A 25,014-nucleotide genomic window follows, 5' to 3' on the forward strand; every position below is an offset into this window, starting at 1 on the left:
AAAATGCCCTAATTTGTCTGTTAGAAATATCTGATGTGAGTGAAAGTCAAAGCATCTGAATTTTAGCAGGTGCGACAGAAAGGGAAAGTTTTAGTCGTTAGGAAAAGTCATAGGTCTGAAATTGTTCTGCAGTTGGAACAATTTATGGTGAATTGGAGTTTTTAAAAGAACTAAGAAGTTGTACAACTGTAAACAACATATTTGTGAAGTCTGGAATATTTTTGTTGCTTGAAATGAAAATCCTATAGTCAAATATACCAAAATATAAGGTAGTAAAGAAAGAGGTGACTTGACTACAAATGCAGAGTTAAATAGCATTGCATATGGAAGCTATATGATTGTCAATTAATTTAGATAATGTGGCTTCCTTGAAAGTCTTCAGAGCTTTGCGGTGTTCAAGTGGACTAAATATAAGATTCTAGTGAGCTAAGAAGATAGCTCATTATTTTAAAACAGAATTCTTTACTTCAAAAGCCAATTACTATAGTAATTTTCTTTACTATAGAGAAAAATCTAGTAAATAACATGAGCATAAAGTCTAGTCATCTGCCTGAGTCAGATGACTTTTTATCGGTTCTCCATTACCCTCATTCATGGAGTTAAGTGTAGGATGACAAGTATACAAAATCATTTTAAAGATTAAATAAAACATCTATTTAAATATCAAGAATGGTATTTCAATTTGGTAAATGGATTTGGTTCTCTATCCAGTAACATCTTCTAATATAATCTGGTAGAAAAATCTGATAAAGCATTTTCCGACACATGACAGTTCTTTCACTCATTAGCAACTCTTCCCAAAGCAGCAAAAGAATCATCTTAGATGGTGAATCTGGGGTACTGCAAGCTTCAGGAAAAGAGGCTGCTTTCTCTGTAAAATTGTCCGTGCAATCTCACACTCACCATGATAAAGTTGTCAGTGCATGGGAGAAGTCCTTTGGGTTTAATATCTGTCTACAGCCTGTATAGAATTTGGCTCACCGTAATTCTAAATGGAGAATTAAAATGGCTTTCTATTTAAATCCACAGACTGTGTGAGATTACTGCTGAATGCAGAAGCCCAAGTTGATGCTGCTGATAAAAATGGCTTCACACCCTTGTGTGCTGCAGCTGCTCAGGGACATTTCAAGTAAGTGATGCTCTTAATTTTTTTTTTTTTGTATGAAAAAAGCCTCTTTATATTTTGTGCACATATTTTAGTTCTGCCTGAATGTGTAAACTAGTGCTTAAAATCTACTGGCAAATAAATTCACTAAATATTTTTGAGAATTTAAACACCAAGTAAGATCCTAAATTTGCTCTCCTTAATAATCGGTAAAGAGTTGTATGTGAAGGTAGTGAAAAAGAGAAATTTGCTGTTTCCAAACCTCATTGGATGATCTTGGTTCTGAAGAAAATAATCTTTCCATAGTATGTCAACATATATGTGAGAGATAATGGACTATTTGACTTTATTATTTACTATTTTCTACTACCATAACACAAGGAAACTTTTTTACTTACGATCGCACTAAAAGTAAAGCACAGAATTATATTGCGCAACATCTTAATTTACTAGTGGCAATTTTTTTGGTAGTAAACCCCAATTATTCATCTTGTTTTAATTGAAAAATTAAAGCAGAAACTTTGTATACTGAAACTAGAGCACAAAACCAAAAGAGCCTGCCAATTAAAATAGACATACGTTAGCAATGATTTCTTCTGTACTTTACTAAGGCAGTTGAACACAGTAATGACTTTAAAATTGAGTCATATTTTACTGAAATAGAATGTAGCTAAGTTATTTTCTCTGCCTGTGCTGATAACTCAGGTTGTAGGCATTGCAAGCTGTTTTCAACTTTTATCTAACTTTCTTGATAGAAACGTTCTTTAATAAATTTCAGAATTCTTGAAATATTTGTTTTAAGGTTTACTCTAATCTTATCAATTACAAATGCAAATTTTTAAAAATTCAAATTGCATTCTTAAAGTACAGCATTACCTATTTTTTCCTGCATGTCATCTCCCTGAATTTATTATTGAGGACCATAGACAACTAGTTTTGCTATTATTTTTTGCACGTGTCCTGAGTCCTCAAAGAGGGATTTCTCTTCTGGGCTAGTCTTTTACCTGTACTGTCACCAAGCAATCTGTAGAGCCATTCGCTTGGATAGTATGGGACAGTCATAGGAATGGAGGCATAAATAGCTTTACAAAAAGGAAGAATGCTGGAGGTTGATTAATTTAAATGTATATGTGATACATGCACATATCATATGTAATGCTTTTAAAATACATATAAACAAACCACATGTTGCCAGGGAAAGCCAAGAGAAAATGTGCATCAGAAGGAAAAATGAAGATTATGTTAATTGTTTCATAATTTCATTATGCTCTAGTTCTCTTTTCTAAGTTTGTTCTCATCTAATTCTACAATTTCAAGGTGTCTAGCTAGTTACTAAGTGCTTTAAAATAGAGTTTACCTCATTTCTTTCCGTCTTGATTCTCAGGTCAAAGAGTTTCTGCTTAGCTGTGTCTTTTCCCTTGGAAACTAGAACCCCTTCAAGAGAAAGGACAGCCTCTGCTGTCTTTTCTCCCCAAGCAACCTCTTTCTCTGTCTCCCTGCTGCCTTTTATAGCGGAGGCACATGGTGCCCTGCTGTCTGCACTATTTATACTTATTTTCTCAAGTGAAGAATCTCAGAATGACTCAGCAGCCTGTTTTTTCTCAAGGTTCAAACTATTTTGAACCAGAAATAATATATATGTCAAGCACAGTTAAATCATTCATCCCAATAAGTGAAACATATCCCAAGGACTCCAGTTTTATAAGTTGGTTACAGAGAAGTGTCATAAACCAAGTTTTAGTTATTTTAACTTCATGGAAGTAATTAAATTTGTGATTAAAATATATCGTCTAGCCTTGCTAACAAACAGTACCCATATAAGACCGACAATAACTTTTTTATATATATATATTTTATATATATATAATATATATATATATATATTATATATATATATATATGATGTATATAGAGGTGCGGAATTGCTTTAAGCCTTATTTTCTGGTCAGGTGGTACTTCGGAAATCAAACTCAGTTTTTATGTAATTAATCATAATCTTGTGTTTAGGTGTGTAGAATTATTAATCGCATATAATGCTAACATTAATCACGCTGCTGATGGAGGACAGACACCTCTATACCTGGCCTGTAAAAATGGAAATAAAGAATGTATTAAAGTCTTGCTGGAAACTGGAACTGACCGAAGTGTAAAAACCAGAGTGAGTACCATTTGAGAAGTTTCGTCTTATAATTTACAATGTGTCTACAAATGCTACAGATAGAAAAATATGTTAAAAATAGAGATTGCTTCGTTTTGTTTTGCTTTTAGGATATTGGATAAGGGCAGTGTCTGTCTTCTGTTTAAGTCCTTGCTAAAAGCCTTGCCTGTTAGTCTAACCAGCTCTTTATCCTTAGAACTTCAGATTAGTCACATGTAAAATAGGAAAATGAATACCTGTATGCTGTGCTGACTCTCCAAAATTAGGAGAGATAATGGAGGTTTAAGTTTTTATTCATTCAACGAATATTTCCTGAGTACCAAAGGACTATAGAGACGTGGATCTTATATCTCATTATTGGGGTTGGGGGAGGAGGGACAGTAAACAAATAAATAAATAGCTACTAGTTAGCTCTTTGAGAGCTGGGAGTACCTGGGGCAGGGTTACTTTATAAAAATTGATCAGAAAAGTCTTCAGTAAAAGTGTGACAATTGAGTCAAGACCTGAAGGAAGCGAGGGCCCAGGTCAGGAAGAGACAAGGAGAGCAGTGTGCTAGGCCCAAGACACTGGAAGTGCAGAGGCCTCAGGTGCGGAGGGGCCGTGGTGGCACCCTTTGTGCACCTCAGCGCGGCGGAAGCCAGTATGAGGTAGTGGAGGCCAGCCGTGAAGGGCCTTGTGGGCCATGGCGAGAGCTAGGGGTAAGACGGGGTGCCTTTGGAGGGTTTTGAACAGAACAAGAATATGAAATGATTCACTTTTATAAGAGTCACTCTGGCTACAGGGGTGAAAATAAACAGTAGGTGGGGTGGAAGAGATGCAAGGAGTTCTGTCAGGAATCGTTTTTTAATCCAGAGAAGAAGTAAGAGTTCAGATCAGGGTTGAGGGGTGAGTGAGAAATGATCCAATTCTGGATGTGTTTTCAAGGTACGTTATGTATTTCATAAAAAACTGTAGAAGTAGAAACTGGTAGCAGTATCTATGATGATGATAGGAAGAAAATGTATTACGTAATGGCTGAGAGATTAGGCCCCAAAATCAGACCTGGTGGCTTGAAACTGGCCTTCGCTGTGATGTGTGACCTTGGGCAAATTATCTTATTTCCTTGTGCCTTGATTGACCCCTCTACAAAATGAGGCTTAAAATAGTAGCCACTGTTAGGAGCATTAAAAAAAATGAGCCTATATATAAAAAATAGTTGGTACGGCACCTGGGAATTATAAACAGTCAAGAAATGTTAGCTGGCAGCGTGTATCACAAAGGGAGTTTGTGTAAACAAAGGGAGTTTTCTGATGATTTGGTGCTCATTGCCAGCACTTAGAAGAGAGTGATTGATGCTCACTCTTCCACATAGGACCGATGTTTGTTATTGCTGATAGTGTATGGTACCTCACAGAGTTCAAGGTCACTGTCTAATTTGGCTCAGAACTTGAAAAACTATATGTGGAAATTCACTGTGGAACTAGACACACTGATATAGCTGTTGCCTTCACCCTGCATAGTTTTGATATTTACTGTACCAGCCGCACAGGGAAAGTCAGAGATTTAGAAACTGATGAAGTCTTGGGCCGTACTTCTTGCTTAGCCTCGTAGAAGTGCATTTGAAATAATGCACTTGGATTAACCTTTCCAAATTTGTCTTCATTGACTATTGTGATATGGTCGAAGACGAAGAAATCATCTCTGTGTACACTGACATGCATTTCTCCAATGGGGGCCCATCCTGGGGCTGGAGGAGTGAAGGGTCTTCCACCACGATCCACTCTTCACTGGGTCCCAGCATTATTTTATTTTCGTATGGCAGCTCCCAAGAATGTTAAAGTTGCAATCATAACCAACCTCCAACATATTCCTGATGAAAGACAAGTATAGATGTTTTAGTTTCTGAAGGTTATCTGTACCCGGAATCTCTTCTGTTAATAGAAAATTGACTATACTATGCATCCATTTCACAGAAATCTCCTTAAAATTTCCTATGATAAAACGATGCATTATCTATTTTACAGGTCACTCTTAGGTCCTGGGTTTTCTTAATTTACCAAAGGAGAACTGACAAAGGTGTAACCAGGGATATAATATAAGCTAGGTATAAACATTTTCCATTGAGTCCTATTGCTAGAGCTTTAAAAAACAAACAAATAAAAAAACTTCTTTCTATTTTTTTGAAATATTGAGAAATAGTCATGTTATATTTATTTGTGTTTATATATTTTATCTAAGAAATCTGTGCTGCCACACAGATTTCGTTAAGAAATTCTACCTTACATATGAAAAATTAATTCATCACCAAGGTGAATGAAAAATGGTGCAACATAAAAATTTGTCACGTCTTGTAACTCGAAGAACAGAAATTCATGCTCTCAAGTTAGTTGTTGAGCTGAACAATATCACTAGAAGTACAGAGAAAAAGTGTAATTGATAGAGAATCTTAAGGGAATATTATTACTCGTGACTTTTATTAAGAAATTAGAGGAGAATGGAAGATTCAAAGTTTTTTTTAGGAACACCTCATGACCTTTGTCATATAAATTAGGGAAGGTTAAGAGCACTATATTCTGGTGCCTATGTAAGGCTGGTACCCAAGTAAAGGTGTCAGCCCAACAAAGAACAAACCATGAAATGCTTTATGTGGCTGGAGCTCACCCAAAGACTATGTATACTCCATATGTATATTCTAGTTACTGCCCAACAATGGTCTTGTCTCAGCCAAGTCAACTTCTTTGTTATGAAGTACAGAACCAGAGAAAAAGCCACATTATCCGGGGACAGCTTTAGCAAATGATCAGACGACTCAGTCTAAATGTACATTGTTACCATTTATTGCATAGGTTTCTGCCTGTCTATCCTATTGTTTTTTTTTTAAGTGCTGAAGCTCACTGAAATATATGTAGAATAGCAATTTGAAATACCACCTGGAAGAAAAAAAAACATGCCAAAGGGAAAATAAAGGTAGGAAAATAATATGAAGTCAAAACACAAATCACCAAAATAATGCTCAGTTCTTTTATGAAAGTCTACCTAAGTGGAAGGTAGACAGACCATCTCTACCTAAAAAATGTGAGACTCTAGAGAGGACCAAGATTTTCCTAGAATAGTGCTTGTCAAACATTAGTGCACTAGGATCGCCTGCAAGGCTTGTTAAAACACAGATGCTGGGCCCCACCTATGAGTTTCTGATTCTGTAGGTCTGGAGTGAAGTTCAAGAATTTGCATTTCTAACGCATTCCCTGGTGAAGGTAAAGCTGGTGATCTGGCAACCACTCCTGAGAGCCATTGCCCTAGAAAAGAGTTGAATCTGCTTTAGCAACCAGCTAAGTGGATAATAGAGGCTTCGGGGTAACATATTATAGAGAATGGGCCCAATCATTTTAGTTGGAACATTCTCTAAGCTTGGACGTTTCATTTTCCGCCTACAGTCACAGAACACTCTGTAGAGGCTCTTGGGCGTCCCTTGAAATGACTTTATTTTTCCTGTATGTCAACCTTTTCCCTGTTACCTAGAGTCTATCCATCTGGAATCATCAGTATAAAATTTTAAGATCAGTAGGGTTAGAACTCTGCCCTATCAGTAAAACTGGCTTATAATAGCATTCATTTGGTATATTACTAAAAACACTATAGTTAGATGTACATTTTTTTTTAAAAATCTCTTTATGCTAAAGTTCATTCTCTTTTACAGTGTCAAATTGAGATTTTGTTTTCAATACATAATGCTTGGTAACTGACCTGGGCAATACCTACACACTCCAAATGGTTAACTATTAAGTGGAAATTCTTACAAAATAGTGAATGAGTCATAGTAATGGAAAATACACTAATTGACAGAGGTCAGAGAACTTGACTCAGCTCATTAGTGATATTCAGGACTGGGATGCCTGCTTTTCCCAGCTCAGTGGTCCATGCCCAAGAACATTTAGAGGTGAGCTTTAGGTAACACTGTTCTCAGTATTAAACTTGTAATCAACCATTTCCTTTGGTCATTTTATTTTCAGGATGGCTGGACACCAGTTCACGCAGCTGTGGACACTGGTAATGTAGACAGCCTCAAGCTTCTCATGTACCATAGAGCACCAGATCATAGAAGCTCTTTGCATGAAGGAGAGTCCGGGTCAGACGTCTTTGACTCGGATGGAGGAAAGGAGAGTCCTGAAGGCACAGCCAAGCCTGTCATTCCTGCAGACCTCATTAACCATGCCGACAGAGAAGGCTGGACTGCCGCCCATATTGCTGCTTCAAAGGGTTTTAAGGTGTGTCTAATAGCAGCTGACCTCAGTATGCTGTGCCAGTTCGAAGGGTAGCAAAGATGTCTGCTGTCGACTGAGTATATTTCAGTTGAATAATAGGACACTAATGATGCCATTGCAGAAGATGGTTACCTACCAATATGAACTGGCTTTTTTCTGTCCAGCAGATATTTACGGTCAAGAATATATGAGACTTATGTGGAATCTAAACAAAATAAAAGAACAAACAAAACAGAAACAGACTCATAGACAGAACAAACTGATGGTTGCCAGATAGGGGGGTTGGGAGTCTGGGTGAAAAAGGTGAAAGGATTAAGAAGTACAAATTGGAAGTTTACACAGTAGTCATGGGGATGTAAAGTACAGCATAGGGAATGTAGATCAATAATATTGTAATAACTATGTATAGTGCCAAGTGGGTACTAGTCTAATTGTTGGGGAATCACTTCATAAATTATATAAATATCTACCCACTATACTGTACACCTAAAACTAATATAAAATAATATGATTGTCAGCTGTAATTGAAAAAATATGAGACTTTTCATAAAAAATTATATTTAGAATTTGTTAACAAGAAATGTAGGAGTAATTTTGGACATTTTATCTCATCTAAAATTAGGAAAAAATGTTTGGTTTGATTTAGTCGGCTGGATTGTTTGTTTCAGTACCAAGGCCATGCACTGGTTAGAGGGAGGCCCAGGATCCAGATGCATGCCCTCCCCGGTGGACTGCCTCATGATGCCCTTCCTGCGCTGTCCTACGGGTAAAGGGAGTTTTGGAGTTCGCTTATTTGTTAGAATTGAAAAAATTCTGATTATTAAGGAAATAATACCATGGGCCATTTACTTATGCTTCTTTTTCTATTCCAATCACTTTGGAAATAATATACCTTAGCAAGCTTAGGAAGCTCCTGAGCACAGGGCACTGTGTATGCTAACATTTGCATGGATCAGTTATGCCATTAGGTAAATTCTAGTCCGGTGGCGAGGTTGTGGGGTGCAAGACAACTGGAAGATAAGAAAAGCACAAAAAAAAAAAAAATGAAAGCAAGTGTTATAGGGGTGGTTGGAACAGAATGAAAATGCACATTTTTATTTTTATGGAGAAAAAGGGAGAGAATGCACATATTTTAGAGAGCAGAGTTGGAGGGATGTTGGGCTCAGAAATGGCTCATTGTAGAGGAAATAGAAATAATGTGGTGCCTCATAGAGCGGGTTGGCTTTGCCATCATCTCTGGGAGAAAGCGCAGTTTAGAGGGAGGAAGCAGTAGAAACAGAGTGGAAGGGGCAGGTGGGTGACAGCTCCAACTGCGCCAGTGGCGAGTAGTGAGCGATAAGACGAGACTGGGAGTCTCATAGTGTGGCCTGAGCCTGCAGTGACACAGTCAGCAGTTTGGTCTTTATGTACTAGTGAGAATAAAGCCATTGAAAGGTTTGCACAAAGGAGCAGAGTAATCAGTTCTCAATTTGAATTGATTAAGTTAGCAATAACCTTTAGAAGATTTGGGGTTATGAAAAACCAGGTGTCAGGGAGAGACACTAGGTCAAAGATGATGAGAATGGTAGAAATAATAAGTGTTATTACTGATTAGAAATGTCTGAAGATGGAAGACAGATTAGATATGGGAAATGGGGGAGTTAAGCAGGATAACAGTGATGTTCCCAGATAGAGAAGAGGCGTCATTGTGATCGAGAAGATAGAATGTGGGATTAGACAGGCTGAGTTTAAGTGCTATGATGTGTTCATCCAGATGGAGACATCTGGGAATAGCTAAAAATGTGCATCTGAAGCTCCTGGTTGGGTAACTTCCTGTTATTGTCATCTAGAGCAGAAGCTGTTCATTTTGGATTTTGGTTTGAAAAAAAAAAAGTGAGACTGAGGCACAATTCAGTTTAATGTGGAGGTATTGTTTGTTAGCAATAGTATTTTCCCCCAAGTTTACCCTTTAACAACAACAACTGCAACAACAACAATAAAAAACTACAAAAATTCTGTAAATATGATATATTGTGTATTGATTCGAATGGAATGTAATAGCATTTGACGTAACATTTTTAAGGATACAAAGATGGAAAGTCTGAAAAGTTTAAATTTGAAAATACACAGTTAATCTAAGATGGTGAATCTCGTTTGATGATAGAAAGGGGCATGGAAGGGGTAGTTTTCAACCTGCCTCTACCACCTAAAGAAAGTCTCAGAATATAATGCAAGATGTTACTGACAGGAGTGGGTGCACATGTGCTCAATCTGGAGGCAGAGAGAGAGAGAGACACACACAGAGAGGGAGTGCGAGCGAGCGCAAGAAAGCAAGCGAAACCTGAGCATTACTGATCTGAATATTCAGCTCATGAAGTTCTCCTGAGAGGTAGAGAGAGGAACCTGCTCTGCTCCCCAGGGTGAGTCACCCTGCAGTGTAGGTTGCTTGTGTTGCAGCTCAGCTCCTTAATTACAAACGCCTTGTTAGTCCTGGTGCTTTTTATAATCGTGCATGGCATCTTCACAGGTTCTCAGGTCCCTGGTAAAGATGGATGCTCTCTCATCCATCTTTAAGTAAAGGGAACTGTGATCTTTTTCACATAGAATATGACTTTCCCTGTATTCTCTTACTTTAAGAAGCATGAGATGAATTTTGAGCAAGAAAAGAGTGATTTTAAAAAGTGAGCATGACTGACGATATTCATACACGGCTCAGTAAAATAATAAATTAAAACAATGTCTTTTTTTTAGCCTTGGAGTAGATACTTAATCTTCCAGCCTCACCTCTTCTTTTTATGATTATTATGATTATGAGGGCATTTAAACCCTGGAGGGATTAATGGATAGAAGTTGGGAATGAAGCCCAGGTTGCCTGATTTCATTACTCTTCAACTATACCATGCTGCCTTCCTTCCTAGTCAGAGTTATTGGAAAATGTTTTTGCATCATTTGCCTAATACAATATTTATATTCTGGCCGATATGGTTCTCCAGAGAGGGAATCCATTTACAACTAAGTTGTGAAGACCAGTTTTCTGAAAAAATAAGTGGACTTTTCAGTGTCTTCCACTAACACCTTTCATAGATCTGGGTTTTGATCCTTTCCCCTTCTTACTCTGTACTTTCTTTCTTGGATGATCTTACTGATCCCCAGAATATAATCTACCCAGATTTAAACACTTACCTCTATCCCTGCCTACCCATTTTCCAAATCCATCCAGAAATGTTCCTACAGGAGGCCCATCGCTCACAGGACATCTCTTGGTAACTAGAGGAGCAGACTTCCCAGTCCGCCCACTAAGGCCTTTGTTGATGCCTGTCAGCCCAGTGTAATTATTAACAATGCCCCCTTTTTCCTCGTAAAAAATGTCTCAGTTTAGACAATCATATGGTAACCGTGTTGATGACCGTATTCATTTTTGCTTCCACCAAACAGCTCCAAGTGGGTGCCTCCTTGGGCCCCTATGTTTATGCTTCTTAGCCACCCTGCCATATCTCTAGTTCTTCTCCGAATCCAAAACCATCACCTGGCGTTTGTGTTTACTTGCTCCATCTTCCTAATATAATGAATTAAATTGATTGATAAAACTCCCTCCCTTTGTTCCTTATGCCTACAGCACCTGGTCTTCCTATGTGGTCTCCCATAAGTACTAACCAGGCCCAACCCTGCTTAGCTTCCAAGATCAGACAGGATCAGGCTTGTTTAGGGTAGCATGGCCATAGTCATTTCATCCTTTTATAAATGAATTTTGGATATGATGCCTCCTCCACATCCCAGGAGCACTGTCCTGGGAGAGCCCTCATCATCTGTCTGAACAGGCCCCGCCAGTCTCCTCATTCATTCTCCAGCTCCTCTACCCACCATGAGGGGAGCCTTTCTAACGGGGGACTTGGTCGTGTCATTTACCTGCTTCACGTTTTTGCAAGGCTCTGTCACTTCCACACTAAGTGACTTTGTCGTGACAGACAAGTCCCTTCCCGACCTGGCCTCGGTCTGCATCCACAGGCACACTACCCGTCTTCTTCCATAATGCATTCTGTGCTCTAACCATGCACTGCTGGCTGCCGTGCAGAATCCTACGCTCGCTCTTCTCTCCCTGGCTTTCCATCTGCTGTTCCGATTACCTCAAATGGCCTCTTCTTCTATCCTGACCCTTCCCTGCCTGGAAAACATCTCCGCTTCAGTCTTGGCTTCCAGGAGTTAGATATTCCCAGGGCACCTCTTCACACTTCACTTAGAGAGTTTGTATTTTAAAACTGTAATTGTTTGCATGCCTCTCTCCCTTTCCGCCTCCAAAAAAATCGCTTTTCCATCTTTGTATATGCTGAGCCCAGCAGAGCCTCTGGCCCCAAAATTCTCAACATTTGTTGAATCAGTGAGTACATGGACTATTACCACAGTTCTTTTTAACTGGTCTCCTTCCTGTCACACCCTCTTCCTTTCCAGTACATCTTTTAGTTGCACCAGTCAGTTTTCAGAACTGAGCGTGTTCCTACTGAACATGCCCTCATGCCTGAGAAAAGTGTCCAAACTCCTCAGCTTTCAGCCCTTCAGAGCTGAATCCAGCCATCTGCATTTTTGGTCACTTACCGCTAATGCTCCCTTTTTGCTTACGCCATTATTTCCTGTTTTAACAGTCTGCATCTCGCCTGCCAGTGGGTACATCCGCACCCCAGGTTCCCAACGCCTGCACTGGATCTGACCTCCTGTGCATTCGCAGACTGCTTTCCTTTTGTTCCTTCTGCCTAATCTCAAACTCTCAGCTCTCTGCTTTGACTTTAATTTATCTCTAGGTCTTTGGTTTCTACTTAGTCCTCTTGGCACTGGGACCTTGTTTCTCAGCTCTCCTTAAAGGACCATAGTAGAGTTGGATCCCTCTTTTTGGTGGGGCCCATGACCACCCAGAATAAAGACTTACCTTCTCCATCCTCCATTGCAGTTAACTAAGGCCACCTGCCTTAGTCCTGGCAAATGGGATATGAATGGAAGTGAAAGCTGAAGCCTAAGCCACTGCTTTTTAAGTCTCTTATTACAGAAATATCTGTATGATAAGTGGGAGGACTTTGGCTTGCACTCATTCATATAGACCCTTTACTCTGTATCACTTGGATAGAACATGTGCCCCATTCAGGCCCTTTGGGAACCCACTTCCAGAAGCAGTGACTGGCACTTATTTTCTTCACACAATCCCACGCATCAAGGAGGGAGCTTAGATTCTTTCCTCCACCTCCACATAGTAGAACTTTACTGATGATTTCAACAACCCCCTTTCTGTGCACATTTTCCCCATGTCTAACTCTTCACTACATTTTGCATTTCTCTCTAAGAATCAGAACTGTTACCTTATCCATCAACAACCCTCGGCTCTAACATAGTGCCTGGTACAGAGGTGCTTTGCAGCTCTTTCGTAAAGTTGTGAGGATGGATGAGCACTAGGTACTTGTACAGTGTTGGGACTGTGCCTAGCACTTAGTATGCACTCAAATAATTGCAGCTGCTGTTGTTAAGTGTCAGTTAAAGTTTTCATCTCTCTTCCCCACTGAGCCTGGCATGGCACTGTAGAATCCACAACTGATAGCAGCATTTGGATATGCGTTATCCAGCTTTTCTTCTGACATTTCATGCTTCCTTGGAAAGCTACTGCTGATGTTATTGTCCATTGACCTACCTGAGTGTAATAAAAATTAGATATAGCATACTTTGAGGATCAGAAATTAGAGAATCTTACAGTTTTGGGTTGCATCTTTTGTCATTTCCTGGTTGTAATTTGAAGTAACATCACCTAGAATTTTATTGAGATCAGTGACATTACCACTTAACTGAATATTTAGACTGTCTTTCATTTGATTATGTTGATTATAATAACAGCAGCTAATAAACATTGAGAGTTTAGTAAGTGCCGAGAATATAAGAGCTTTTCATGCATCTTTTCATGTAACATAGATATTTGAAACATAAAGAAACCGAAGCAGAAAAATGGTAAATAATTTACCAAAAGATGTAGATAAAATCATTTATGTTGGCAGGATTGTAATCCAGGTTCGTTTTGGTTCTTCCCTGTTTTTGCTGCAAGTACCAATTAACATAATATATTGTTTTTATCTCTTATCTGGGAATTCACAAAGTTTAATACTCAGACTACATTCTACTTAATACTCTTATTAATCTCTAACTCGACATTTCTGAATTTCTCATGAACTATTTTATGCATTTACTGGTTTTATACAAATTAATAATAACAATTTGATAAGAATTGTTATTTATATATTTGACTTTGTTTTCGGTTAATTTGCTGGCTTCGTGATTTAAATCTGAATCTGAGACCCACGAAAGCCAGACTTTGATTTCAGTATTAGTGGCGACCCCTCTAACGTGAGCAGGGGCGGTGCGCAGCGGCTGTCCTGCCGACTCCCTCTGCAGGCAGGCAGATTTCCTTTCCCAAGGGTTCTCTGTTTCAGGTTCAGCTCCTCCATTGTGTGGGTCGCAAGGCCTGGTCTCCCATCCCCACAGCACCCGAAAGGAGTCTGTATCAACATTGCCCTCAAACCAGCACTGGCTTCCTGTTCAAATTTCCCTTAATCGGTGGTTTCAGCTTACTCCTTGTCTTCCTTTCTGGCCCTTAGGGATTTCCTGTATTTCCTTGTAAACCAATGGTTACATTTAAAGTATGTTTTAAGGACAATTTGAAGCTGGAACTCAGACATTCTCCTGGTGGGAGTGCAGATTGGTATAGTCTCTTTTGAAAGCCCTTTACAGTATATACTGGTAGAACATGTGCACACCCTGGGACCCAGCTGGCCAGCTCTGGTACTTGTACTCAACAAAGTGACTACACATGTACCCCAAAGGACCTGTACCAGAATGCTCGTAATGGAACCCAAATATCTATCAACAAGAGAATAGATAAATAAATTGTGGTGTATTTTACATATGGGATACCCCACAGTAATTTGAAAAAGAACAAACAAAGATGAACTGTGACTGCACCCAACACATGGATAAATTTTATAGACTTTGTGTTTAATGAAAGAAGCCAAATATAAAAGTGTACCTCTGCAGTGTGATTCCATCGATATAAAGTTCTTAAACAGGCTCACCAGTCTCTGATATTAGAAATCAGAGTAGCGCATACTTGTGGGGGAGAAGGGAGGGGTGGTGATAGAATTGGAGGCTTCCAGAGAACTCTTTGCACAACATTCTTCAAGCTGTATACTTGTTGTATACTTTTCTATGTGGATATTATTCTTCGATAAAATATTTACATAAAAAGAAAACAGTATGTTTTGCCAAACAGAAAGAGGATATTTTGTAGCAATGGTGGGGAAGGCTGTCCGACTGCCTAGTTTGCGATGTTGTGAGAAGTGGAGGTCAGCCTAAAGCCTCTGTGTGTGTCTGTGTGTGTGTGTGCGTGTGTGCGTGCGTGCATGTGTTTGTATGTCTTTGGGGAGTTGATGAACAGGACATTGCTTATTTGGATTGTTATAGTTCCTTTGGTTTCTGGTCTCTTCAGTTTTGTGTTTTTTCTTGTGAAAAATCAGTAAACAAATCCTATAGCGGTCAAAGTAGATATAACAAGAGTTCTTCAGTAAATATCCTGATATAATATCATACCGGGCAATTATTTATTAGAAAATGTTTGCCTGTATACTGTTTTATTTCTACTTTGGTTTGAAATCTTTTTGGAAAATAAGACTTTTCAGTTCATAGGTTATTACTTTTTTTTTAAGTGAAGATTTCCTTAAACAGCACAGAAGGATAAAGCTGGAAAAGAGAGAGAACGTAACTCTAATTTATTGGGAATGTTTTTCTAAAAATCAACCCCCCCACATGGTCTTTATATATTTTAAATTAAAAAAAAAAAGAAAACAGGACAGCGTACTATCTCAAGTATAAAAGTGCTTGGGACTTTTTTAACAATTCTGGGACACTATTGTTAAAATATTTTCCTGCATTTTACATGAACAGGAAAGCAGTTCATAGTCTAGAAGACAGCAAGTAACATATACTTGTACAAAAGTCTTATGCTTTATATGCCAGGTTACCATAAAAGAATACTGAAGTCAATTTCTTTCCTAATGTCTGTCACTCTGCAGACTGAGTCCTTAGTAAGCAATATTTTTCTCCTGAAACCTTGGAGGTTGTTCCGTGGAGCAGTTTTGACCCGATGATTTGCATTTAAATGAAGCCCTGTTGGCCTTTCAATTTGAAACATTGTTTAAAATAATCTGTACCTTTGAGTTTCTGGAATTGAAGTAAGATTTCTAGGTGAGAATTCCTGATTTGCTTGCTGCAGGCCACTGACTTTTCCCTTTGGGTTTTAGCTCAAAATTTATTAATTTGGAGGAGAGGTAATACAGCTCTTGTATTTACAGAACTGCCTAGAAATCTTGTGTAGACATGCAGGGCTGGAGCCTGAAAAGAGAGATAAGTGTGATCGGACTGCACATGATGTCGCCACAGACGACTGCAAGCACCTCCTGGAGAATCTGAGTGAGTCCCTTTCACAGTTTGACTGTTCATCCCTCATCTACAATGCATGGGCCTCTGAGACGATGGGGGAAAAAATTTTTTTTCATTTTCATTCTCTTCTTAGCCACCTTGGAATTCTGGCTATTACCAAAACAAAACAAAACAAAACAAACAAATAAAACAATTGATTATAAATCTAGTAATTATTTTTTCCATTTAGAATGGCTTTTTACAGAATTACTGTTCAAATAATTCAAAATCTTCCTTGTATTTTACTGACCTACGATAGCATTCTAAGTAATTATTGCTCTTTTCTTCTGACTTGGGTTGTCTCTGTGGACTTGAGAGTAGCAGGGTATAAGAAGTCACGACTGGATACTTGGCCATTAGCTGATTATAGGAACCTAGGTAGGTCGTTTTTTCCTCTCTGTCTGGTTGCCTGGCTGTCTGTGAAGATAATCAGTTCCTTCTAGTTCTAGGAATATATGCCACTCAGCACATTTTATGAAAGATTCAATTGAGGATTTATGAATATGGGGTGCTAGATTATATAAAATAGTATGACTTCTTATCTCAGGATTATCACCCAATACATTCATTCAGTCAGCCAGCTGTATCAGTAAATTCAACTTTAGTTTATATTCTAATATTGAGACAAAATGAACAATAAACATAAGAAATAATTCATTCCATGGCATGTGAGATGGTAATATGTACTATGGAAAAGACTAAGGGGGATTGGGAGTGGGAATTTTTAAAATAAGTTTAAGAGTTTCTGTTTTTAAAATGACAGACAAAGTAGCCTCACTGATAAGACATCTCAGCAAACCCTTGCCGGAGGTGAGGAGGGCAGCTATGGAGATATCTCAGGTTAGAGCTTTCCAGGCAGAACATTAAGGGGACAGAGGCCCTGAGGCAGGGGCACAGCTGGTGTGTCTGAGGACTTGCAGGGAGGGCAGGGTGACTAGGTTAATGAGTGAGGGGAGAGAAGTAGGAAAACATGTCATAGAAGTTCCAGCATGGGATGTGTAGGCGAACGATCTTGTTGGGATTTGTAGCCATTGGAGGGATTTAGGGGAGCCACGTCAGTGTTTGAGTGGAGGAGAGTGACAGGATCTGTTGTATATTTTAATAGTCTTAGTGGCTGTTTCGTTGAACATAGGCTGTAAGAAGTCACAGGTAGAAGCAGGGGATTTGTTAGGCCATTAATAGAGTAATCCAGGTAAAAGACAATAATATTGGTTGAATCTAGGATTGTAGCCAGTAAAGTAGTGAGGAGTGGTTTCATTCTGGATATAGTTGAAGGTAGAGCCATCAGAATTTCCTGATGGAATGAAAGTGAAGTGTGAAAAAGAGGGGATTCATGGATACCTCCAAGTTTTCAGCCTGAACAACAGGCAGGATGGAGTCGCTGTTATCTGTCAAGGGGAGGGCTGTGGGTAAAGCAGATTTTGCTAGTGAAGATCAGGAGTTCAGTTTTGGGTGTATGAGTTTGAGATGTCTGTTAGGACTATGTGGAGATGTCAAGTCAGCAGAAATTCTTGAGATGAATACGAGCTGCATATGTAAATCTGAGAGTCAGCAGTCTATAGATGATATTTAAAGTCATGACACTAGATGAGATCACTAAGGAAGTGAACACAGATAAAAAGAATAAGAGAAATGAGCTTTGCAACACTTTATTATTAAGAAATCTGGGGAAAATGGAGGGACCAGCAAAGGAACAGCATTGAAGAGTGACCAGTGGGGTATGAGGAAATCCAGGAGGAGTGAAGAGAGCAGAGACATGAGTTGTGCTGGATGCTGGTGATAAGTTAGACGAGGACTGACAATTGACAGGAAATAAAATAATCCACTAGTTAGTTGGGAAATGTTTGTTTAAGAAGGGGATACATAAAAGTATACATTTTTAGACATATTAAAACACAAAGTAATTCTTTCACCCACTTCTAGGTGGAAGACTTCATTTTAGTTTGGTTCTACTGATTAAAGTTCCACATACCATTCCTGTTTGAACAATCTACACCTTTAATGACTTGTGAAATCTATGATTTCTAGTGTTTCAAGATTTAAACATATTCGTGAAGCAAACTAAAGACAGTATCTGTCTAGAGATAATTTTTTCTAATTTTATGTAATAGTCTCATCAGTGCTTCATTAGCAACCCCTTTATTTAATCTCTCTAAAGTGTTCAACATAGTTTTCATAAGAATAGTAACTAATTTCATCAGTTTATAGAATATTTAATTTAATTATAGTAATGAGTTAACAGACATAGAATATTTGGGAATAACCATAAGAGACTCTTGATAAGCATATAATTCAGTTCATAAGAACAGGAGTACATGGGGATACTTCCCATCTCAGTGGGGCATCAGTCATTTGCTGTCACAGACAGGTTGGAAAGATCATTTTACAAGCTTCTACTGCACTGTTCGCCATTTATAAAATTCTTACTAGTACTTACCATGTAACAGTGTGTTAAGTCCATTCCAAACATGAGTTCACTGACTTTTCATAACAACTCGATTGAACATTCTTTCCATTTTATAGAAGAAGTTGGGGTATAGAGGGATCAGAGCAATTTAGCAAGTACTCAGAGGCCTCAGAGCCAGGTTGTGTGACTCTGATACCACTATCATGAGCACACTGACCTATACAGCTATGTGTCTGGTAACCTGCCACTGTGAGTCATGTCCACAGTGTCCTGTCCTCGGCAGCCCTGCCCAGCCCCTGTGGGCTCATGCCTAGGGTTTCTTTTCTATATGTCAAGGTTCTATAATGTGCCTTTTTGTTGACATTATCAATGAAGATGAGGAGAAAGGGCAATATGGAGAATTCAGGGTCTCAGATTTTTTAAAGAACTTGAGAATTTTACTGAAGGGAAAGAGTCAATGAAGTAGAAAAGGCCAAAGATACAAGAAAAGAAACAGTTCAAGCAACATGGTTCTAAAGAAATGTAAGGAAATATAAAGCCAAAGTTTACTGTAGTATAAGAACATTGAATTAAGGTTATTTAAAGAAATATGATAGCCGTCCTTTGAATTGTAAAATGTTCATATATGCTTATTTTATATAATAGTTTTGCTGTTTTTTCTATCAGGATTTTTTTTTTTTTACACTTGTAATTCTCTTATTCTTCCAACAGATGCTCTTAAAATACCCTTAAGGATTTCAGTGGGTGAAATTCAACAAGGCAACTATGGTTCTGATGACTTGGAATGTGAAAACACAATATGTGCTTTAAATATCCGCAAACAGACATCATGGGATGATTTTTCAAAAGCAGTGAGTCAAGCTCTGACGAATCATTTCCAAGCCATCTCTTCTGACGGATGGTGGAGTTTGGAAGATGTGACGTTTAATAACACCACGGACTCCAGCATTGGCCTTGGTGCAAGCAGCGTGCGTTCCATCACGCTAGGTATCAGCAGTCCTGCAATGAAGAGAAAACTAAATTTCTGGGGTTACATTTATGGGCTTTATAACCTGAGACTTAGTTCACTGATTAAACACATTCAAAGCTCACGTGTGGCAGCTGCCGGTTCTGAAAAACTTGCATATTCACAATGCAGTCATTGCATAATGTTGCCTTTTAGTATAAAAATGCTTTTATGCCTCAGATAATACTCAGAGAGTAAAGAACATGAAAGCCCTTGATGAGGCTTTGTGTTTGTGCTTGCTATTCTAGATAAATGCAAGAAACTAACCACACTGCAGCTGCTTGTTAATGCGCAAGTTCTGAACACAGCTCCAAATTTGTACTTGTGCTGTGTGCTTTGAATAGCACCATGTTGCAAAAGCATGGCCCCAGTTACGGAGGGGTGGGCTTTACCGTGCTATTAATATATCGGCTTATGGTAGAGAGTGTTCTCTTCTCTCACATATGCCAGTTCACTTTAAAACATATATTACCACTAGATTTTAAAGCAAATTATTCACGACACCTTAATTTTATAGATCTGTGGCATGATCATTAAAATTACCATATTTATTTTGGAAGAATTATTAGGTAATTGAATAATTTCATTAAGAAAGGAAGTCCTAAATGGCTCTCAGGATCCCATTTTGCCCAGACAATGGAGTGTGGTTCAGGGTGTGGTTCTGCCCGGGATCCGATAAATGAAGTCAGCACAGCCATGTTTTGAAGGACACTCCCCTGCACCATTAGCCCTCTTCCAGCTGGTCTGGAAACTGCCAAATACAAATGGTTATGCACTACCGTAGGCTTTACCTCTGAGGCTTGATGGTTCCAGTGTCCATGCCCATCAACGAGGGTGGGGCACCCTAGTAGCATCTCAGATCTAAAATCATTGAGTTTTTTGGGTACAGGGCTTAGTTTAGTTCCTGCGATAGCCACTTGTTAATCGATAACTATATTATAATTCATTATTACTGTTATTAATGTATGGATAACAAGTGATTTTACTGTATTGATAATCTAGATGAAAAGAACCCAGGCCAGTAGAATACAGAGTTGTAAGTGGAGTGTGCGTACTTGGTGGGGGCATGCGGAGAATAGGTATTTAGGAATTGATCTGTAGAAGGGAAAAGATGAAGATGAGTTTGTATTGCTAACCCCTCCCTAGAGAAGGCAACTTATCAAGTGGAACCCTTCTGAGTAAGAGTGAGCAGAGAGCCCAGACTGCAAAAAATTTGCCTTACCCTGAGCACCTGAAGTTATTATTTTTTTTTTTCTTTTTGTTTTTGTTTTTCTGGAATCGGAATATTTGCTGGAAAGGGAGGCAAAGACCAGATCATAAAGGGCTTGTTGTCTCATCCAAAGTGCTAGGCCTTTGTGAAGTAAGCCCTGCAGGAATCATGGAAGGTTATGATCAGCTTCGCTCTTAAAAACTTAACCTTAGAAATATTTAGTTGTATTTTTACTCTCCAGGCTTCTCTCAGCCCCACCTCAGAACAGCTTTGGAGAAGCCTGTAGTTTGAAGGTCTTCCTCTTGACCTTCAGCAAAAATAGTGAGTTCATCCTGTGTGACCCTTCACAAATTCTGTCTGTGCTTTTGACAGTTTAAGCTCCTTAGAATCTGACAGAGAAGATCATACATTGCCCCTTATAAGAAAAATTACTTTTAATCTTCTCTTGACATTTTTCATTTCATTTTTTTGAACTAGGAAATGTGCCATGGTCCGTAGGTCAGAGCTTCACCCAGTCCCCATGGGACTTTATGAAGAAGAATAAAGCAGAGCAGGTCACTGTTCTTTTGTCAGGTAAAGATATTCCAGACCGAGGTAATGTTGGCAGAGTGTTTGCTTCATGATTGTTTCGAAGTACCATTTCTTAAACCTGTGTGTTTTTGTCCTGCTTCCTCCAGCCACACATATGTGACTCCCATTACTAAATAATTAGGTGTTTGTTGGAACCTTAATTAAGGAGAAGAAATCTCTCAGAAGCTGTGTTTTTGACACCTGTGGAGATGTCTGTCTTGATTGTTGATTCCCGTGATTTTGATTGCATCTCTCATTAGGAACAAATCAGAGGCCAAACTAATGTGCTAATGAGAGAGAGACAGAAATGGTGTTAAAAGAAGTGTCTTTTGTTACTGTCAAGTGTAGTGTATGGTTAATATTGTAATGGTACAAGCTAATGTTTAGTGAGTACTACTGTGTGCTAGTCCCTGTTGTTTACAGCACATTACAAGTATAAATTTATTTAATCCTTATAACAGCCCAATGATTTATGTCATTTTATGTACAGAAAACTAAGGCTCAGGGAGTCTGATTTTTTTTTTTTTTTTTGTCATACAGCTAATTAAGTGCTATAGGAATTCTGTTTCTCAGCCCTTAACTCTAAAAGGCTACTGATTTCATCATGTATTTCCCATACTTAGGAATGGAATCTTAAAAAAAAAAAAAAAAAAATTGAGACCATCCTAGAAAATTCCTTTTGGTTCAAACAATGTATTGAAAGTATAGCAGAATTTGGGTGGATGGGGGAGTTGGGGAATGGACCTAAAGGGAGAACCCAGACCTTGATTGCATTGATGATGGCCAAGGCTAAAACTTTCTGAGGATTGGAACTATCTTCGATAATGTTTTCTTATAAACAGTAAAATGTTGAATCCAGTGACAGAGCAGATGCCAGCTACCATGTTGGAGCCGAGATCTGGAGACCTGGATGACTGACAGGATATGGGTGGGCTGCCCCAGGGAGAGAGGGGCAGCTGTGGAGCTCTTGGGAGGCCAGGAGCAGTGGCTCTTTACCAGCCAGTACAGCATATTGCAATATTTTCACTATGGTAAAGGCACACGGGGGCTTCTTGACCAAATGTCAGATCTGCCTATATAGTTCGACAAACACCTTGTATCTTTTATGATAGATACAGTTGTGTTTTGATCATTTATGTTTTTACCTTCTGTGTGTTTCTTTCCTCCAGGTCCTCAAGAAGGCTGCCTCAGTAGTGTGACTTACGCATCTATGATCCCCCTCCAGATGCTGCAGAACTACCTCAGGCTGGTAGGTGGACGCTGGGAGTGGAGTGTGACATTCCCGTCCCTGGTCCCTGGCACATCGGGCGGCCCATTGTTAGGTTGAGAGGAGCGCGAGTCTCCGCCCACCCCCTGCTCTCACCCCATTACCTTCTCCAGCAGTCTCCTCCCCTGCCCCCCTGGAAGGCTGCCGCTCACTTAGTTCTAGATTTCTGTCACTGTTATCCTGGTGTCCACTGCTTGGACCCGGAGACCACCTGTAACTTTGGAGTATTACAGTTTGGGCAAGAGGTGGTGGTCTTCTCCTAACTAGGACTTGACATCAAATAACTGATCAATATGGAGGAAAACAGCTATAAGTATTAAAATGCCTTGCTACAGAGTATTAATTCATTCAATTTAACAGAAACCAAAACATTATATCTTAAACAGCATGGAAGTTATTTTTCTCAAAAATAGAAGCCCCAGCTGGTGAGAGAGCCATGGAGGGCTACGCAGGCCGCACGGTCTCCCTCAGTGCTCCACTGTTGCCTGGGGTCTTGCTTGTGTGGGCTTGGTCCACATCCAGATTGTAGCCTGAGGGAACAGAGCGTGGAGGGCAAGCCGCTTCCTTACAGGGAAGTCACACACATCATTCTTACCACGTCCCACGGGAATATAGACGCATGTCCACCCATGGCTGGCAAGTGTGGTCTTTTGCCAGGTGACCCTACTATGCTAATACTAGGCAGTTCTGTTACTAAAAGGAAGAAGTGGGGGATATGATTATCAAGAAAAAGTAGCAAATTCTCAGTACAAAATGGATTAAAGTAATGCTTTACATTTGTCCAGTCCTTACACATGCCAGGCTATAAGCAAAGTGTTTGTGCATGTCTTATTTATTCCTCAAAATATGCCCGTAAGGTAGACAGTATCTCCTGTTTTATAAATGAGGAAACAGAGAGAAAATAGCTGCAAGCCTACATAGTTAGTGAATGATAAAGCCAGGATTGTGTATTCCCTGATACCCGTGTGTGTGTCTGTGTGTGTGAGACCTATCTAAAATTAATGCTGATGGTGTGAAATATTAAGTAAACAGTCATTTAGCTTGCTGCCTTAATTTGGATAATTTTTAAAAAAATAAATAGGTTTGACTGTGACCCTTAATGAAAGTAGTTTCCATTAACTATGAATCGATGTCTTTGTCCCTGGTGAAAGGAAGTATTGAAAAGCCTTCCCCGGGTAGTCTGCCTGGGCTCAAAGTTGGGGTTGACCTGTGTAAAGGCAGCCACAGAAGCATAGAAACATTCAAAGGCCTTACAATTTGGGAGAGATGGTATCTTCTAAATTTGATACTTTTTTTTTTTTTCTTTGCTCTTTGCTCTTTTTTCTTTCATGCATCAGAGTAAGCCTGAGGGTTTTATAAAAAACGGGAAGACCTCATTCCTTTGCTTAAGTGAAGGCTGAAGTTGTGTGACCAACTGGTTTTTAGGAATGTGAGCCTCAGGCTCTCAGTAGAGTCACTTTCTGAAACCACTTTCTTCCCTTCCTCCCCCTTCTCAGTTTCTCTGTACCAGGCAAGGTTCTGGCTGAGAGCTTATCATTCACCAGTTTAGAGGATAAAATATATAAAGGTATCACAACCAAATAACAACTGTATATTAGCCTTTGCTGAGTAGATTTATCAAATGAAATGTCTGCTAGTCACATTATATATAGAATATACCAAGTGCACTTATGTGTGTGCCTTCTAAGGCACAAGACATAGTTTGACTACCGGTGACCAACATACCAGAGATTAAATGAACATTGGTGTTAGCCCTAGTCCCAATGTAATGAGTGTACACAAAGGGCTTTTTTAATCCAACAATTAGCTTTTGAGTGAAGAAAAAATTATCACTCATTTTAGCAATCACTTCAAAATTTAGAGTGACTAAGGTAATAATATTTTATAATGGTTATTGATGTTTCTTCTTCCATACAAGATTATAAACCCCTTAAGGATATAGACCAGGTATTATGCATTTGTGTATCTTGTTTAGTTATTTAATTTAGTTTTTTGACCACTGTTTATTGACGGCCTCTTATATGCAGGTAGTTTTAGGAATGTAGGGTATAGCTATGTATAAATAAGATGTACTCCCTAAATGTGTGGCGCTTTTATTCTAGCGGGGAAGACAGATGAAAATGAAATGAATAAATACATGTAATGTGAGGCCGGCACTAAGTTTAAGTATCACAAAGAATAAAGCAGGTAAGGAGAGAAAGAGCTAGTGGAAGGGACGGCAGAAAGAGCGTTTGGATGGAGCCGGTAGAGAAGAACTTTCTGTGGTGACGTGTGAACAGAAAATGAAGTGAAGCGAAGGCAGTATCCTTATGGAGGGTATTTAAAGCAGAGAGAATGGCAGGTACCAGACTGGCACCGATGTCCGAGAGATGACCAGAAACTAGATCACGCAGGACCATGGCAAGGGCTTTGAATTTTATTCCAGGTACAATAGGAAGCCACTGGTAGGATTTGGCCAGAGAGTGACATATGTACTTAGTGCCACAGTAATTATAGGCATGCTGATGTGTTTTTGAATTGTTGACAATCTATGGAATATATGCAAACCTACTAATATCTGACTTTTATTGAG

The 25,014-nt window shown here is 39.1% G+C and overlaps 1 protein-coding gene and 1 pseudogene across 10 annotated transcripts in view; one reads left to right on the forward strand and one right to left on the reverse strand.

The window, feature by feature from the left end:
• The window catches only part of CTTNBP2 (cortactin binding protein 2), a 125,516-nt gene that overhangs the window by 68,070 nt on the left and 32,432 nt on the right, over nt 1–25,014 (forward strand). For all 10 annotated transcript variants that reach the window (XR_004954068.1, XM_036230993.1, XM_036230994.1 and 7 more), the window contains exons 6-12: nt 1,030–1,129; nt 3,113–3,263; nt 7,253–7,507; nt 15,856–15,973; nt 19,101–19,376; nt 21,083–21,178; nt 22,345–22,424. Coding sequence is in view for 9 of the 10 variants with exons in the window: in XM_036230993.1 (XP_036086886.1) it covers nt 1,030–1,129; nt 3,113–3,263; nt 7,253–7,507; nt 15,856–15,973; nt 19,101–19,376; nt 21,083–21,178; nt 22,345–22,424 (1,076 nt within the window). In the remaining variant the exon portion in view is untranslated. The remainder of the gene's footprint in view (nt 1–1,029; nt 1,130–3,112; nt 3,264–7,252; nt 7,508–15,855; nt 15,974–19,100; nt 19,377–21,082; nt 21,179–22,344; nt 22,425–25,014) is intronic.
• Nucleotides 11,091–11,207, reverse strand: LOC118611127 (annotated as a pseudogene).

Source organism: Rousettus aegyptiacus, unplaced genomic scaffold (assembly GCF_014176215.1).
Source record: "Rousettus aegyptiacus isolate mRouAeg1 unplaced genomic scaffold, mRouAeg1.p scaffold_m13_p_13, whole genome shotgun sequence".
NCBI classification, from domain to species: Eukaryota; Metazoa; Chordata; class Mammalia; order Chiroptera; family Pteropodidae; genus Rousettus; species Rousettus aegyptiacus.